Source organism: Bactrocera dorsalis, chromosome 6, assembly GCF_023373825.1.
Source record: "Bactrocera dorsalis isolate Fly_Bdor chromosome 6, ASM2337382v1, whole genome shotgun sequence".
Taxonomy (NCBI): domain Eukaryota; kingdom Metazoa; phylum Arthropoda; class Insecta; order Diptera; family Tephritidae; genus Bactrocera; species Bactrocera dorsalis.
The window spans coordinates 42,436,948-42,455,799 of NC_064308.1; the positions used below are offsets into that span (position 1 = coordinate 42,436,948).

The 18,852-nt window shown below is 36.6% G+C and overlaps 1 protein-coding gene across 4 annotated transcripts in view; it reads left to right on the top strand.

Annotated features, from left to right (window-relative positions):
- The window catches only part of LOC105222666 (RNA-binding protein MEX3B), a 154,779-nt gene that overhangs the window by 134,554 nt on the left and 1,373 nt on the right, over window positions 1-18,852 (top strand). For 3 of the 4 annotated variants that reach the window (XM_049460929.1, XM_049460926.1, XM_049460927.1), the window contains one exon: window positions 11,185-13,556. In XM_049460929.1, coding sequence (XP_049316886.1) covers window positions 11,185-12,917 — 1,733 coding nt within the window. In that variant the 3' untranslated portion in view covers window positions 12,918-13,556. Of the gene's footprint in view, window positions 1-11,184; window positions 13,557-18,852 lie in introns of those variants that run through there. The other variant, XM_049460928.1, reaches the window with a different exon arrangement.

An 18,852-nucleotide genomic window follows, 5' to 3' on the forward strand; every position in this document is an offset into this window, starting at 1 on the left:
CGCATCCGTTAGAATATTGTGAACTCGACGCCTCACTCTGTTATTGTTAGATTTTTGCCACTTCGTTACTTTATCGCGCCCTGTAAAGCTGCTATTTATTTCTGAAAGTGGCAAATCATCCTCTTCTGAGTCCGAGGAGTTTGATTCCTCAGCAGGTAGAGATTCCTCTGCAACTATGTGGTCGGAAGTTTCAGAGCCTTGGTCGCTAAGCTCCGATTCACTTTCTTCACCGTCTTAATTTAGTATTTCCTCGAGTATTGAACTTTGTAATAACCGTCCACGACTCATTTTATATAAAAAAAAATCCAAACTTAATTCAATAATAATGAATGATGGCCGAAGAACTACTATGAGCCTGAACGAGGTTATGTCGCATTGAGCGTCGCGCGTAACCTTTTCGACGACAGGCGCGTAACCTTTTCGACGACAGGCGCGTGTAGTCTTTTCGACGACTGAACCGGGACTAAAACAATTGCGATCTGCGGAGTGTGGAGAGCGCCCCGAGCGACGTTTTATACTTTGTTTTACTCCCAATGACATAGCGACAGGCTACTAGAAGTGACAAATAAATGTAATGGGTAATAATAGTAATATGAACGTAAATGTACTAAGCGCGGTCGATTCGACTACGCGCGCCCGTTTGAAGGTTAATTTTTATATTATACTAGCTGACTCCGCACGCGTTGTCTTGCGTGAAATTATGTGTTTTGAAATTAAAAGAAAGTTGAATTTATATTGTGTTGAAATTTATTTGCGATTTTTTCTTACATTTTTTTAATGTAGCGCAGCTTGATGAACAAAATTTTTTGGTTTCTTTTCTTGTGCGCAAATGTACAGAGAAGATGGGTTTCCAACTCGCGAACACGCCACGTATATCTGGCCTTGTGAAAAACATAGCATTTCCAGATTTATGCCATACTCTTCTCCTGTTGATTATCATCTCAAGTGCAATTTCCCCTAGAAATGGAATACGTTTGAACTGAAATGACTGTTTCCTTGTATTCAATAACTGCGTCACAATCAGTGGGGTTCCATTACACAGTTTCGGCGCATGAAGATTGTGTAACATAATAATGACAGATCCAATGCAAATGATACGGCGGCATATCAAGCCTCTTCAAAGATTTTACAAATTCCACTGGATAGTTCACGGCTTCGTATTTTTGGCAGCTCAAATTGCGCGTGCACTCAAGCAATCGTAGTTACGATAATTTGGCGAATGTTGGCATATATGTACATTCGCGATGCGTTCATCTTTCGTTGAAGTGAATTGATAAAAGACAGGTGAAATGGATATCACACCACTGGAAGTATACAATGTAAAATGACTTCCTGATCTCATCTCGTTGGGGGTCAATAATCGCCATGTTGCTTTCTTTGGTGATGTACTTGCAAACGTATTTGATCGATTTCACCAAACTGCAACACTCAACATTGACATGAGTTCTGAATGTGAATTAGACAATAATGGAGAATAAGGTACGATTCATGTGTTGTCAACTGCGATATTCACGCTTCTAAATTGAATGCTGAATGTTCTGCCATTGTCGTCTGCAGAGCAACGCCGACAGATTGAATATCCATCATTTCCAGATTGCACTTCCGAAAGAAAAGTACGTGGATAGTGTTTCGTACATTTATTGTTAGACGTACAAATCAAAGTGGGATTGTGGTGTTTGCAAGGTCCATGAACCATATTGTTTTGTATCACTTCGTATAATACTGGATCCTTCTCTGCATCAGGAATTTCCGCAGAAATGATTTCATCAATTTGATCTAGTGTAACCACCATCCACCATCCAAAGAAGAATGTATGCGTGTGCAAAACTTCTATTTTGCCTCTCAACAGATCACTTTGTGTGAAACATCTATAAAGTTTTTACTGAATAATTTTCACTAATTTTTCTTTTGAATAGCCGGAATAAAAAAGCAAGCGACCGAAATTGAAAGATTCAATTTACAAATCAAAATATTGAAAAACAAAACAAACAAAAATTGGAAAAAAATGTTTCTAGAAAAAAATACTTTTTGGAATGTTCCAATTTTACGACTTTTCCTCATGAAAAGTACATGTTTTTTCTTCTAAACTTTCCCCGATCCACAGCGAACAACCTCTAAAAATTATATCAAGATTGGTTCGGCCGTTCTTGAGCATTAGCATTACTAACAAACCACCATTCATTCGTTTATATGGGAAAAAATAAAAGGGCTGTTTTTAGGTTTTTTCCGGCAATTATTCGATTTTTTCTTGCCGTAAAAACATCAACGAACATTTAGAAAAAAGAATTGGCCAAATTGGTCCAGGCGTTGTTGAGTTATGCGCTTAGCAACACATTTTGCGAATTATTTTTATATATAAGACTAGCTGTGACCCCGAAGCCATTGTCCTGCGTGAAATTATGTGTTTTGAAATGAAAAGAAAAAAATTCATATTGTGTTGATAATCATTTATTTGCGATTTTTCTAAATTTTTTTTTATTTAACGCAGCTTGATAAACAACATTTTTTGGTTTCTGTTCCGATGCGTAAATATACAGAGAAGATGGTTTTCCAACTCGTGAGCACGCCACGTATATCTGGCCGTGTGAAAAACATAGCATTTCCAAATTTATGCCACCCACTATGGGATTATCCTTTTTATCGTCATCTCAAATTGAATTTTCACTGAAAACGGAAAACGTTTAAATGCTGAATGTTTTGCTATTGTCGTTTGGTGAGCGACGCCGATTGAGTGAATGTCCATTATTCCCAGTTTGTGTTTCCGAAAGAAAAGCACGTGAATTGTGTTTCGTGCATTTATTGTCAGACATACAAACCGAAGTGGGACTGTGGTGTACGCGAGGTCCATGAACCATATTGGTTTTCATCACTTCGTATAATACTGGATCTTTCTCTGCATCAGGAATTTCCGGAGAAATGATTTCATCAATTTGATCTGGTGGAACCACAAACCAGCATACAAAGAAGAATGTGTGCGTGCGGCAAACCTCTCTTTTAATAATCAACGGAGTACATCTAGCATCGAACAGCACCACATATACGTTGCTTCACGATAAAGCCCATCAAACATCGTAACTGTTGCACTTCTTGCCTTGCCTTGCTTTGGGCTGTCATAACGCCGACCGATATTACGGCTACCTCTTCGTGGCTTCGTAACAAATTTCCATCTGCGATTGAAACATGTGAAACACGCATACAGTTTTCACTTAATAATTTTCTAAAATTTTTCTTTTGAATAGCCGGAATAAAAAAGCAACCGACCGAAATTGAACGATTCAAATAATTTACAAATCAAAATATTGAAAAACAAAACAAACAAAAATTTAAAAAAATATTTGTTACTTTTTGAAATTTTCCAATTTTACGACTTTTTGTCACGAAAATCATACGGTTTTTTTTATTTCCAAACCTTCCCCGATCCACAGAGAACAACCTCCGAAAATTTCATCAAGATTGCTGCCGCCGTCCTCTTAGCGTTACTAACCAAGAAACATTCATTCGTTTGTATGGGAAAAAGAAAAGGGCTGTGTTTAGGGGTTTTCCGGCAATTATTCCAAATTTGCCGTAAAAACCATCCTTGAACCTCAACGAACATTTAGAAAAAAGAGTTGCGATTCATTTTTATATATAAGATTACATGTAGATTAAAATGAGTATAAACAATCTTAAAATGCGTATGAATATTTTTATACTCTTGCAACCAGTTGCTACCGAGTGTTATAATTTTGTTCACCTGACGGTTGTATGTATCACCTAAAACTCAACGAGATAGATATAGGGATATAAATAATCGGGAGGGTGAGAACAGTTGAAGCCCGTCCGTCCGTCCGCGCTAGTTGTAGCTTGAATAAAAATTGAGATATATTGATGAAACTTGGTATGAGGGTTTCTTAGTATGAAAAAAAATAAGAGTTCGTAGATGAGTGCAATCCAACCGCTACCACGCCCACAAATCGCCATTAACCGAAAACCTATAAATTAACATAACTCAGCACGAAATTGAGATATAAAGCTGTAATGGAGTGTTTTCGTTCATTCGGACAACATGACCTAGTCAGCGTAGCCGCTGCCATTTAATCCGCTGAACTATGCCAATATCGTCGTATATCTCATACAGCTCATCGTTCCATCGAATGCGATATTCGCCGTGGCCAACGCGCAAAGGACCGTAAATCTTTCGCAGCACTTCTCTCTCGAAAACTTGCAACGTCGACTCATCCGATGTTGTCATTGTCCATGCTTCTGCACAATATAAAATAACGGGAATAATTTGTGACTTATACAGTTTTGTTCGTCGAGAGAGGACTTTACTTCTCAGTTGCCTACTCAGTTCGAAGTAGCACCTATTGGCAAGGGATATCCTGCGTTGGATTTCGAGACTGACGTTGTTGTTGGTGTTGTTGCTGGTTCCAAGATAGACGAAATTATCTACAACTTCAAAGTTATGACTGTTAACAGTGACGTGAGAGCCAACTCGCGAGTGCGACGACTGTTTGTTTGATGACAGGAGAAATTTCGTCTTGCCCTCGTTCACTGCCAGACCCATTTGTTTTGCTTCCTTGTTCTGTCCGGAGAAAGCAGAATTAACGTCGCGGGTGTTGAGGCCGATGATGTCAATATCATCAGCATACACCAGCAGCTGTACACTATTATAGAAGGCAGCTCCTTTTCGTGCTGTCAAAGGCAGATTTGAAATCGACGAAGAGGTGGTGTGTGTCGATTCTCCTTTCATGGGTATTTTCCAAAACTTATCGCATAGGGTCTGGTCAGTTGTTTATTTTCCAGGTCTAAAGCCACACTAATAAGGTCCAATCAGTTTGTTGACGGGGAGATTTAATCTTTCACATAATACGCTCGATAGAACCTTATATGCGATGCTGAGGAGGCTTATCCCACGGTAGTTGGCACAGATTGTGGGGATGTCCCTTTTTGTGAATTAGGCAAAGCACAATTAGATTCCAATCGTTGGGCATGCATTCATCCGACCATTTTATACAACGAAGTTGATCCTTCTCAGATCTTCACCACCGTGCTTGCATAGCTCGGCCGGCAATCCATCGGCCCCCGCTGCTTTGTTGTTCTTCAGACGGGTAATTGCTATATGGAACATCTGCTCCATCGTCAACGATTGGGGAATCAATTTCGCCTTCTCCTGGCGTTGTACTTTCACTGCCATTCAGCAGGGTGGAGAAGTGTTCCCTCCATAATTTTAGTATGCTTTGGGCATCGATCACTAAATCGTCTTTGGGGTTCTACAAGAGTATGCTGCGGTCTTGAAACCTTCTGTAGCCGCCGCATGTTTTCGTAGAATTTTCGAGCATTAACCCTGTTGGCCAGCTTGTCAAGCTCTTCATACTCACACATTTCGGCCTCTTTCTTTTTCTGTCTGCAAATGCGTCTCGCTTCCCTCTTCAACTCTCGGTATCTCTCTCATCCCGCACGTGTTGTGGTCAATCGTACCCGTGGGCGATCGGCAGTCTGTTTTCTCTCCGCTGCGACACGGCACTCCTCATCGTACCAGCTGTTCTTTTGCATTTTCCGAAAACCAATGGTGTCGGTTGCAGATGTGCGTAAGGAGCTTGAAATTCCCCTATACCGAGTTGTTGACGAGTGTTCTCAGAGAGCAGGAGTGCGAGTCGAGTAGAAAATCGTTCTGCTGTCTGTTGTGATTTCAGCTTCTCGACGTCGAACTTTCCTTGTGCTTGTTGACGTGCGTTTTTTTGCTGCACAGAGGCGGGTGCGTATCTTGGCTGCAACAAAATAGTGGTCCGAGTCGATGTTGGGGCTTCGGAGCGTACGCACGTCTGAAACACTGGAGACTTGTCATCCACCTTTCACAACTTGATCGATCTGGTTGGTGGCTTTTTGAATTTTTCTATGCTGGAATCTAGTTCCACAGATAACCATATTTTGGGCGCCGGTGAAATCGATCAGCCTCAATCCATTTGGGGATGTTTCCTCGTGGAGACTGAATTTACAGATCGTAGTGCCAAAGATACCTTCCTTGCCCACCTTTGCGTTAAAGTCACCAAGCACGATTTTGCGTTTCAAGCGATCATAGAAGGCATCATTGGTCACATCGTCCCTCTCTTCCGTCGGGGCGTGAGCGAAAATCAACGATATGTTGAACAACTTCATTTTGATGCGGATTGCGGCTAGGCATTCATCCACCGGGGTGAATGACAGTACTCGGCGACGGAGTCTCTCTCCCACCACGAATCCCACACCAAATTTGCGCATATAGCGGCCTACTCGCCTCAGTCCTTGTCCCGTCCATCGCATCTCTTGGTCGGTGGTGATGTCAGCCTTCACTCTAACGAGGACATTAACCAGCTGGGCAGGGGCACCTTCCCAATTAAGGGAGCGGACATTCGAGGTGCATGCCTTAAATCGTTGTCCTTATTTCGTTTGTTTTCATTGGTACTGTTTTTTACGTGGCGGGTCCCAAACCCAGCCCAACCCTGTGGAGGGTATGTTTCGCCTTCCCACTAGCAAGTGAATGGCGATCAGAGAACTTTCCTCACTTTCGTGAACATCTACACACGACTCCATCCTCCCCTATCATCACATATCCCATTTATGCCAAAATTCGTTCGTTTTACCCAACAGCCAAAGTAATCAAAATCGTGCCAAAATTAGGGTGGTGTGTAATATGTGCAATAAAATGTAATATTACTGAAATAAACTTATTTAATTTTTATGTGAGTAATTAAAATCATTTCCTTTCAATTTTACAACTTAAATATTAGTTTATTATAAGTTGTTTTAATTTAAATGGCAAATATTCCTATTTTATCTATTTTTTTACCATCATTAGTTTATTAAATTATAGTTTTTTTTTAAATATATAAGTAACGAAATGCAAATGCAACAGTGTATCAGCAGTTGGGAGTATTGAAAATTAAAATAAAAAGACAAAAAGCATCTCTATTTAGGGATGGAAGTTTTTCATTTTTAAAATTGATATATATTTAGGGCATGAACTGTTATATAATATTAATCTTCTTGTTAGTGTAAAGATAGCAAATTAGTTTCGTAATGCTCGTCCGTATTTCTGTTCACATGATAATTTTTGTAAATAATCTAGTAGTGGGATCTTCTTCCGTAAATATGTGGCCTTAAAAAACAGTGGGAGCAGAAATTTAAACCATTTGAAATGGTTAGCATTTTACCAAGAATGATAGAAACAAAATTGCGCAATGACGAGTTCAAATTTTGTTCGTTCTGCGCATCTACGTCACACGGCTCATAAATTTCGTGAAATAGCTTGAGTAGCAAGTAAACATTGCTTGTTAACAAGACTGTTAGAGTAGTATAGTTTATAGCTGTCAAATTTTTTACTGCGCCGTGTGACGTCAGAATTGTATGTTTAGAATAACGGACCTGCGCAATGCGTAATCTCTTTTCTATAATTCTTGGCATTTTACAATAGCTGTATTTAATAATCAAAGCTTTGAAGAGCAGCAATAGACTAAAGTATGTTTAAACAAACTTGTGGAACGCTATATATTTGTTCTCATTAAGTCGACGCAGTCGACGCGAATTCAGCAATGATTGTGTTGCTGATTGATATGACAGTGGGAAGGAGTTTCTAGTGTTTTTTTTTGGATAATGTGACCATAGTTTGGCACTTACGCGGTTATGTTGTTAACTTCTGTATAAAAAATCGTCGCTGTTTTGTAGACAGATATTTATAAATTTACATAGAATAAGGCAGACAGGAAGTCAAAAGTTGTTAGATTCGAAATACGCAAATTTCAATTTCTACTATAATAAATCTTTCGACAAATGCTAGCAAAATCTTGTTATACTCGTAAAGGTTCTTTCGGGACTGATTTTGATTGAGATCGATATGGTTAGCTTATCCTTATAACTCTTATAGCGTAGTTTGTTGGGTTTTCGGAGCATCAAAATATAACAAAATAATAAATACTACTAGTACCATATGTCATGAATATCTTGAGTGACCTACTGTCTAACACTCAATTTTAAGCGGACTACAAAATCGGAAAGTGAGTAATCTTAATTGTAATCATTGTAAACAAGGTAGTTTCTAAATTTTCAATTTCAAAGGTTATGCTCTTAATGAATTAGGCAAGTAATAATAGTAGTTATGACTAAAACAAGCTTACAAAAAAGCGAAGTATTCTAGAACCTTAAGCTGAACATCTTTGAAATATATTGAATGAATTTAAAATAGTTTCTATGTCTACAGTAGTAGGCTTGCAACCATACAAAGATATCATGAAAAGATAGAAATAGCAGTCAGGAAAGCTAAAACTGACTCATGGCGATCTTTCTGCACATCGATAGAAAGTTGCAGAGAAACCGCAAGGCTGAGTAAAATGCTATCCAAAGAACATATCAATAGTACCTACATGAAGGCGGAAGGAAATGCTTCGACCTGCTCTAGAAAATAATCTCTAGAGGTACTTATTAAAACGCATTTCCCTGGGAGTCAGCAAACGCCTATAACGACGGTGCAACCAGAACCACCGGCTAACGCAGCTGTTTACCGAGGCCAGATAGTAGACAAAAGTAATATTAAATACGCCATAAATAGTTTTTTATAATTTAAAGTGGCAGGTCTAGATGGGATTATGCCCACAATGTTGCAAAAGCTGGTTGGTTCTAATTCTTGAAAATATACACAAAGCAAGCATTTAACTGTCTTACATCACAAAAATTGGAAAAGAATTAAACTGGTGTTCCTTCCAAAAGCAGACAGAAGAACACACGACAATGCCAAGGATTTTAGACTTATGAGCTTCACATCCTTTGTGCTGAAGGTACTTGAAAGGCTAATGGAATTACATATAAGAATAACCATGGCGGATAAGTTATCGAAATCTCAACATAAAGGGCCGATCAACCGAAACTGCCCTTCACGATGTGATACGTGTAACTGAAAAATCACTACACCACAAACAATACACCATGGGTGCATTTCTTGATATAGAGGGAGCCTTTAATAATATATAAGTAAGTGCTATCATTAATTCTCTGACACATGGCAGCATAGACGACATGGTGTGCAGATGGACACAATCGATGCTTAAGAATAGGAAGATTATAGTATCAAACGGCGCCGCAGCACTAACAAGTTATGTGAGTAGAGGGACTCCTCAAGAAGGGGTCCTCTCCCTGCTTCTATAGGTTGTAGCGCTGAACAAAATACTACTCCAACTAAACGGTGGATTTGTGAAAGCAGTAGCATATGCAGACGATATAGTGTTGTTGGTATCAGGCATGTTCCCTTCAACAGTCAGTGAGATTATAAAAAGAATACTACGCAGTTTAAACCTAAAGGCTAAGAACTTAACCTTAATAAAACAGTAATGATGCTATTCACAAGCAGAACCAAAATCACCCAGTTCAACTTCCCGTACTAAACGCTACAACACTCTCTCTATCCCCCACAGCTAAATACTTGGGGGTGGAGATTGACACCAAACTGTCCTAGAAAATAAATATAAAAACAAGAAAAAACGGTTGCACCGAAGCTAATATACCTTTCACAGGTGCATTTATTTTAGTAACTATGTGTCCAGTTTGTATTGAAGCTATACGCTATAGTAATCCGATCTGAACAGTTTTTTCGGAAGTTGTATTATTACCTTAAGCAATAATCTATGTCAAATTTCGTGAAGATACCACGTCAAATGCAAACGTTTTCCATACAAGCCCTTGATCCCGATCGTTCGGTTTGTATGGAAGCTATATGCTATAGTAATTCGATCTGAACAATTTTTTCGGAGATACCACGTCAAATGCGAAAGTTTTCCATACAATCCCTTGATTCCGATGGTTCGGTTTGTATGGGAGCTATATGCTATAGTGAGCCGATCTGAACAATTTCTTCCAAAATTACATTATTTCTATGAACAATAAGTCATACCAAATTTCGTGAAGATTTATCGTCAAATGAGGAAGTTTCCCATGCAAGCATTAGATTCTGATCATCCAGTTTGTATGGCAGCTATGTATATGTTATAGTGGTCCCTATCTGGGTGTTACAAATTTCGTGGCAAACTTAATATACCCTGTTCAGGGTATAAAAAGAATAAAAAAAAGCTTATCTGGCCTACTACACTTGCAAGAGAATCGTCAGCAAGAGTTGGGGCCTTGAACCTAGTATAATCAAGTGGATGTATACGGCTGTCATGAGTCCTATACTTACATATGGAAATTAACATTAGGAAATTAAATGGAATACAAAGAGCAGCATGTGTTGGTGTTACTGTTGCAATCAAGTCATGACCGACTGACGCGCTTAATGTGGTCCTGCATTAACTACCCATAGACATCTCTATTCACAAAATAGCAGCATGTTCTGCAATAAAAACAAAAGAATTGGGTGGTTGGAATCAGCAGAACTATAGACATAGTAATATCCCAAACCAACTCAACGTTAATAAATCAGACCCCCAATGGTCGATTGCAATAGATACTTCTAGGTGCCTTCTAGACGGGAGGACATAATAGGGGAGGAAGATACCATCTCAGTCTATACCCGCGGGTTCAAAATGGACTGCGGAGTGGCACGGTTTTCCGATAACTAAACAATTATTGCCAATATATGATAAGAAAAGAACTATTGACTTATTAAATAGGTCCAGGAAAAGTATATACAGAGTAACAGCCACCATAACAGGGCACTGGCCATTTGGAGAACATGCGTCCAAAATGGGTATGCCCTACAAAAACATCCGCCGAGGCTGCGAAATAGTAGGGAACAAGGAAACAATTTTGCCTTTTCTCTATGAATGCCCAGCCCTATCATAAATCCGACACAGAACACTTGGAATCCACCAAGCACCAAATGTTGAATGGATGTCTACAAAAAGCATATCGGATATACATAAGTAGTTTCATCGAAACCTCAAAATGGTTTGAAAGAGAAGGTGAAACGTGATAGCAAATAATAGCTGTGCTAATTGAGCCCGAAAGAAAACGGGGCTCCTACCTACCTACCTACAGTAGTTTATACTCGTATCAAATAAATCACACTTCGCCAACAGAAATCAGAATTTTGAAAGCGAGAGGAATTTAGCACAATATTCTTGTTATTAATAGGGTGCATTCGTGTTATGTATTAGGTATATACAAATATTTACATAAACCCCAATCTATATTAAACACAAATAATCGCATTTCTTGTCATGTAATTAATTCTCATTTCAGGTTGTAAAATCAAAGCTCTTCGCGCAAAGACGAATACTTACATAAAAACGCCAGTACGTGGTGAAGAACCAGTCTTTGTAGTTACTGGTCGTAAGGAAGACGTAGCGAAAGCCAAGCGAGAAATATTATCTGCGGCAGAACATTTTAGCTTAATACGTGCTACACGCAAGCCATTAATCGACAACAGCTGTGAAATAGTTAATGATAGTGTGGATGGAAATAATTATGGATCAAATGACTTTAGGAAGGTACCGCCCGGCCCACAGTCTATACCAGGTCAGGTGACCAAACAGGTCAGAGTGCCCTATCGAGTTGTTGGTTTAGTGGTAGGTCCCAAAGGCGCAACTATTAAACATATTCAGCATCAGACACAGACGTATATTGTTACACCATCTCGTGATAAAGAACCAATATTTGAAGTGACTGGTTTGCCTGACAACGTTGAATCAGCTCGAAAACAAATTGAAGCTCATATTGCTCTTCGCACTGGAACTTTATCCACGTGTGGTGGGAATAACAACAGTTCGGTTATACTGTCAGGTTCGACAAATGATGTACTAGCCGTTCACAGCTTGAATCTTTTAAGCCAAATCCTAAATGACCCCTCAATAGATTCCGATTTACTTATGTCTCTTTATAAAGCCGATCGCATGCGAAATACGCTTGAATGCGAAGAAGAAATAGGTTCTAAAGTGTCAGAAACGCCATATACAAATAAAATAAATTTTAATATCAACTGCTTGGAAAATAATTCCATAGATAAACAGTCTTATATGAAACTTTTACAGGCTGATAATATACAGTTCCAAAATTTTAACTGGACACACCAAATTCCTGATTACATAAATTATTCAACTAATAATGCTAATTTGAAGAAAGCAAGTGAGTCTAGCATCCTTACAAATGTGGATCATCTTACTCATCAATCATCTCTGCAAAAGCAGCACAACATGTTTACACCGTCACAGTCTATTTCTAGTGTAAACCATCAGTTGCAACCTTCACAAAAGAATCAGCCAATGCTTTTTGGCAACCTTGGTTGTTATATACAAACAATTAATATTGCAAACAATTCTACTGCTTCAAATAATACGAGTACAAGTGGTTTGACTCATATTAAGTATAGTAACTCGAATACACAAAACACTAGTGTATTGACTGGTATGGCCCGGTCTTGTTCATCGGCTTCATCAACTGCGTCATCCAAAAGTGCAAATAACAGTGGTTGTGGTAGTAGCAGCCGACCAGAACTTATTAATATTTGGAAAAGTTTAGGTGATTCCCTTGATAAGGATGAAGGAATCGGAGATTCTCCAAATATTTGGACTTTACCTCCGCCATTGGCAACATTAACAGGGTCTCATTGTTCCCCGTCAACATCAATAAGTCCGACTGATTCACTTTTGGGCGATATTTCTACACAAACCCACCTTAACAACATTGGAATGAATAACATAATAAACGAATCACATCACGAGACAGATAATATTAAAAATGTATTACAGGAACCCCAATTTAAAAGTAAGGATGTAATAGAACGTCCAGTTAACAATTCGGCAAATCAACGACGAGATTGTTTGATCTGTAAGAGTAAGAAAATAACTGCTGTTTTGGTTCCATGCGGTCACAATATGTTCTGTATGGAATGTGCCAATTGCATTTGCGAACTAGGGGATGCAGTTTGTCCCGTTTGCAGTTTAAGCGTTTATCATGCTATGCGTATACTAGCATAAGAATGTACACGCAGAAAAACAGTAAGTAAGAATAATTAGATTAATTCAAATATTTATTAAAATTATATGTGACCTATTAAAATCTATAAATTATTAAGAGCGATTCCCTTTACGAATCTCAATAAATTATGTCAATTGATACAGTTATGCATTTATGGTACATAACCAAGTACGGCATCGTACATACATAGGAAAAATTAACTGTAATTGAATGACCCAATAAATAATTTCCTACATAATAATTAATCTATACAAATTATTAGACATTTTAATAATATACTAGAATTTGTACGCGTTTGAATAACGACACTTAAAAGTATATTTTTGTATTTGAAATTATATTTTTATGTAAAGTATAAGGCTCCTGTATGTATCAGTTAATAGTATTATATGAAAAAATAATATACCCATCATGCATGAACAAACACACAGTAATCAATAAAAAGTTACAAGTTTTGTATGAGAAATTAAGGTGCGAGGTCGAAAATTTTGTCAAACATAATTGAGAATCTCTTACACATAAATAAATAAGAAAGTCGTAGACACTTATCGTACAATTTTAAGTCTAGTTGTATTTATGATTTTACTTATGTAGAATATGTATAAAAATATATATCCAAATATAAATTAACAAAACGAGTTGTTTCGATTTAATTCACAATTTATTTAACTTGCTAAGCACGTACATACATCCGTATTCGTTGTGTGAGTTCTTACAACTAATCAAAACAATTCATTTTTGCGGTGACTTCGCTTAAGGGGGAGCCTGATTTAGAAGCTTCAAAAAATCGATTTTTTTTGCTTAAATCTCTTTAAAAATAAGTATTTGAAATATTTTCGAAGCTAGAAGGAAAATAGTGACCGAATTTGTGAATGATGTTTAAATATATAACTTTAAACCCTAGAAGTTTTGCTTTAATCACTTATTTCTTTCCTTCCCAAAAAAATGGATTTTTTGAAGCCTCTAAACCAGGCTCCCCCCTTAAATGCCTGACTTCCCTAAACACTATTAGTTGCAGCCGGGTGACCGCAAAGACCTTTGGCGTAATCTGACTTCCGAAGTTGTGTTTTTTTTCTATCAGGCTTGCAAATACATACATTGACATCAATTCTGAGGTTAACTACGCTCCCTCTTGAAATGAAGGTACTCTCTGATTCTTTTACGATCTTCTTCAATATCACAGTGTTGACCTTTCTTTGTTTTAGTATGATTGCTCCGATTATAACGGCAACAGTAGATGAAGTGTACCTTCTAATTGTAATAAACGTATTCTAATCAGATTATGCAGACTTGCTAAATGCTTGATGCTCCTCATATTTACAGAAAATAAATATGGGAGTGACCATAAATTTATATGCTCAGTGAAATGTATCATTTGTGTATTCCTTTCGTTGATTTCGTCACGTTTGTATAGATGCTGGTTGGTTATTATCGGAGGATTCGATATACATTTTGCTGAATATTGGTTAAGCACAAGTACCGTCCTTTAGGAGCTGGCAAAAACTCACTGTTATGGCATCCAGTTGTAAAGTGGGATGTAATTTCCATTAAATTCGGTTATAACATTTGTTTTCAGAGAGATTATTTTCCGTCGGCAATTTTCTTTTGAGTAGCTGAAGTCACTATTATTTTTCTGGTTCTGGTCTCAAATCTTTGGAAGTCGCCAAAATCCGGAGTTCCTGCTATGTATTTTAGTGCGGTATCCAGAATATTAATGCCTCTAGCGTTTCTAAGAGGTATTTAAACCACATCTAACAGTTGTAAAGCGTCACTTTTTAGGACTAATTTGACACGTGATTATGCAAATTGGTTTAGAAGTTTGTCAGTCTCTTCTACTATTGCTGCGATTATCAAAAGATTAGTGAGATTGAAGAGAAAGCCGCATTCCTCATAAACAGCTACCTTCCCACATGAAATTGGAATATAGTAGGAGCTTGTATAATTGAGAATTTTTTCGTTAACCCAAGAGCTAAATGAAAGCAGAATAATCTTAGGAACGAAAGGAAATTGTTAATTTTTTAAATTACTCTTGTCTACTTTTCGTCCGTTCAAAATTGCCTAGATTTTTTGCACTATCAGAATAATGATCTGAAATTTTGTTCCCCTATTCTCTCAAAAAAACTCGACCTACTCGAAAGCTCTACCTCCTGGGCTATAATGTAGGATTTGTCGGATTACATTATGTCGTCTGTCTGGTCTGTTGGTTGATTACCCCGTATTTCGTTTCTAAGCCCTTCTGGATTTGAATAAATTATGCCTACCGTTCGGATTACATTATATCGTTGAAGGTGTGTTGGTTGTGTACCCCGTATTTCGTTTCTAAGCTCTTCTGGATTTGAATAAATTATGCCTACCGTTCTTGTATTGAATGCGAATTATTCGATTATAAGTATGTAGTTGTCATAATCAAACATAAAGATATATTCTCAAATTTTTCGCAGCACGATATTTCCATAAGAGTACTGTGAAATCTTTCAGTTTGACTATGAGCAGGAGGTGGCTTGAGGAGGTAGTAAGGTATTTTTTCATTAAGTAAAATATCTTATGATTAGTATGTGAAAATTTGAGAGCAATTAAAGCAAAATTGACGGAGATATAAACTTGTAAGTCTCCGACCTCCGATTTGATTGCGAGCGGCTGTGAAACTTTAAACGTGTTTTTCTCACACTTTTTCGAAGCCGGTGAACTCTGTAGCTCACAATTTACTGTACCGATGCTTTTGAAATTTTGCACAGTCTTTCTTTAAATAAATTGTGAGGTAACGCTGTCGAGTTTTTTTTTTTTTTAATTTTAACTTATTTTAAACAAAAAATTTCTGATTTTTTTGATGAAAAATCAGTATTTTGAGTTCCGAGCGTTGTAAAAAATTGAAAAATCATTAAAAAAACTCGACAGCGTTACCTGAGGAAACTTATCAACTAATCAAATCAATTTGGTTTTTTAATTTCAGATGATCCAGTCATGAGCTATGCGAATCAATTTTTTTTTGGAACGTCTGCGAAGATTCTCTGTCACCGGCTCTTTTTTTTAATACTTTTCTATGAAGCTTTCACAGAATATTCTTTATATGTCATATAGTTATGCTAGATTTATACAAATAAATAAATATTGATTGTATCTTTAAAAGAAATTATTGAAAGTATGCTTTTTTTCGCTCGAATTAACCTTACTACTGAGAATTTAGGGATCATTCATTGTCACAACCAAAGTCTCGGTATTTTTATCATATAATAATTAAAGTTCATAAATAGTCTCTTTTACATAAACTATAGCTCTTTATATTATTGTGAATACAATAACAATCATATACATATATTGTATTTATAGAAGTTAGAAAAGGGCTCTTATCGCTAGAGTAACGGTGGTACGTATCACATAAAACTAATAGAGATACATAGATATAGGGTTATATAAATATAAATGATCAGGGTGACGAGAAAAGTTGAAATCTGGTTGATTTTCTGTGCACAGAAAAACAGTCTTCAAATTTCTTCTGTACCGTGAGAGTTCACGTCAGCGATAAAGAGATGTCCAACTCTTCTCTCACTGGAAGTGAGAGAACAATTGCTAAACGTCAAAACCACCTAAACTTTGACAGTTGACTGGATTGAGGAGGTTTTGACGTTTAGCAATTGGAAACGAGCGATGGCCAGACTGAAATCTTACCAAAAAAATATGAAAACGGAGAGATTTGTTGCCGCCGTTCAAGATGGCTAATAAAAATTTAAAACAATGAAAATCAAAGAAAATGCGAAATTTAAATATATTTCATGAAACGTTTTGTAATTTGATGCATAATAGAATTAATTTTATATTACAAATGATTAAAAACACTTATTAATTGAGAACTAACAGGCTTAATTCACCTTATTAAGTATTGAAAGATCGAAAGTCAGTTGATTTAATATACTGTTACAAAAAGTAGTATTAAGTTATATTTGTATTACTATATGCATCCCTGATTATGAACAATAGCTGTAGGTATATGGAATAGCATTTGTCTTGTTGTAGACATCTGGCGCCACGGCTGTCTGCTCGTCGAAACAATAGACATCTGGCGCCGCACTGTCTGCTTGTCTAGGTAAACAATTGCTGAGTCTGGCGCCGCTACTGTCTGCTTGCGTCTGGCGCCGTATAGCCGTATGTTCTGGTAATTTCCAGACGCGATATTCTAGAAGGACACGTCGGCATCAGCGAGAAGTGCGTGGCTATATAAGCCGTGGCAGCGCCAACGTAATCAATCAGTGCTAAGAGTAAACTGCTATAGTGTAGACGAGTTGTGAAATAAAGAGTTGTTGAATTAAATTAAACAGTGTTGATTTTATTTGTCAATCCAGAGATACGAACCTAACAAAGTAAACTAGCAAGAGTAAATTCGTAACAATACCATAAAATCATAAAAAAGGAATTAAGTAGATTCGCCATATATTAAAAGTCTGATATATAATAATTTGCAATCGTAATAAATGTTGGGTGTTATAATTTAAAATGCCCAAAAATTCTTATTTCGTTCAATCTGGCCATAATGGAAAATGTTATAAAAAACGCTTATTTTGAGGCGCTCTCACACTGGAATAAGTTGGGCATCCCATTATCCCTGGTTCACGTTTGACTCTCATCTTCTTTATTAAAATTTCTTTCTTCGATACATTTCTTAATTCTAATCTTTTAACTATGTACATATGATGTATATGTGTTTATGCTTAGTGTACATATATATGTGTAAATAAGTATTCTATTTTTATTGTATACTTCAGATACCAACGCATTGATTTTACAACTGTTTAGAATCATTGTGTTACTTAATGCATCCAACGCATTTATACACATACGTACACACCATAGATATTCTGTTATCAGTTGCTGCTTGTGTGCATTAGTATTTGGAGTATGTATGTTTGTATGTTTGAATTATTTTTATGTATATACTAATTTATGAGATTTATCCAATAGGAAATGATTTTCACATTTCAATGAGCAAGTTTCATATTACAATTTTGTTGCTTACCATTGCACTTGACATTTAGTGGACTGTATTTTCTTTTTATTTCATTTATTGTTTAGATGTGTATATTTATGTATTAATGTACTTGTGGCACAAATATAATTTTTATATACAATTCTATCTTAAGAAATAAAGTGTCGTGTTCATTCATTTATGAACATTCTGCCAGGAGCCAAAGTTGTGTTTCAACTCAACTTATATATTCTGTTTTATTATAATTATTATTTTTTTAATTACGTCTAACTGGAAGTTCAAATGGAACAGTCACAGTTCTTGTTTTACATTTTGATCTTATATATAAAATAGTAATAATTAACGCTATTATTAAAACTAAAGTTAGCGAAACGTGACCACTTATGTGATGAAAATTTGTACCTTTTAATTTAACATTTTCCTTTTTAGGGAGTTCTACTTCCTGTTTCAGATGTACAATAGCTTGGGTATTGTTTATTGATGTTGAATCAAAGGGCTTTATTTGTTGTTCTGGGATATTTTCAATATCTTTAACCCAAGAAGAGGTTAGCAATTCTTTATTAATTTATGATTGTACGTGATGAGTTGCTGTTACAATTACTCCTTCATGTCGGGCTGTACATCCTTCTCTTATTGTCATTATACTTTGACTAGGGATTTCCATATGCATTTGTTGATTGTTATCACATTCTAGATATATCATTGCTTTACTAAATAATTTGTAAAGCTACCGATTTTGAGAAGACAATTTTATCCAAACATTTTCATTTGTAGAGGGTTTGGATTTCTTCACATTCGTCCATAACTATTCCTATTGAAATGGTTTATATTTGAAACATCAGGGTCATTCGCTCAGCATTTTAATCTTTTATTAGTTCGCTTTAAAATTTATTAAATGTTCATTCATTTTTTTCAATAATTTTGTTAACTTCATCTGTTGTCTTTTTTAATATATT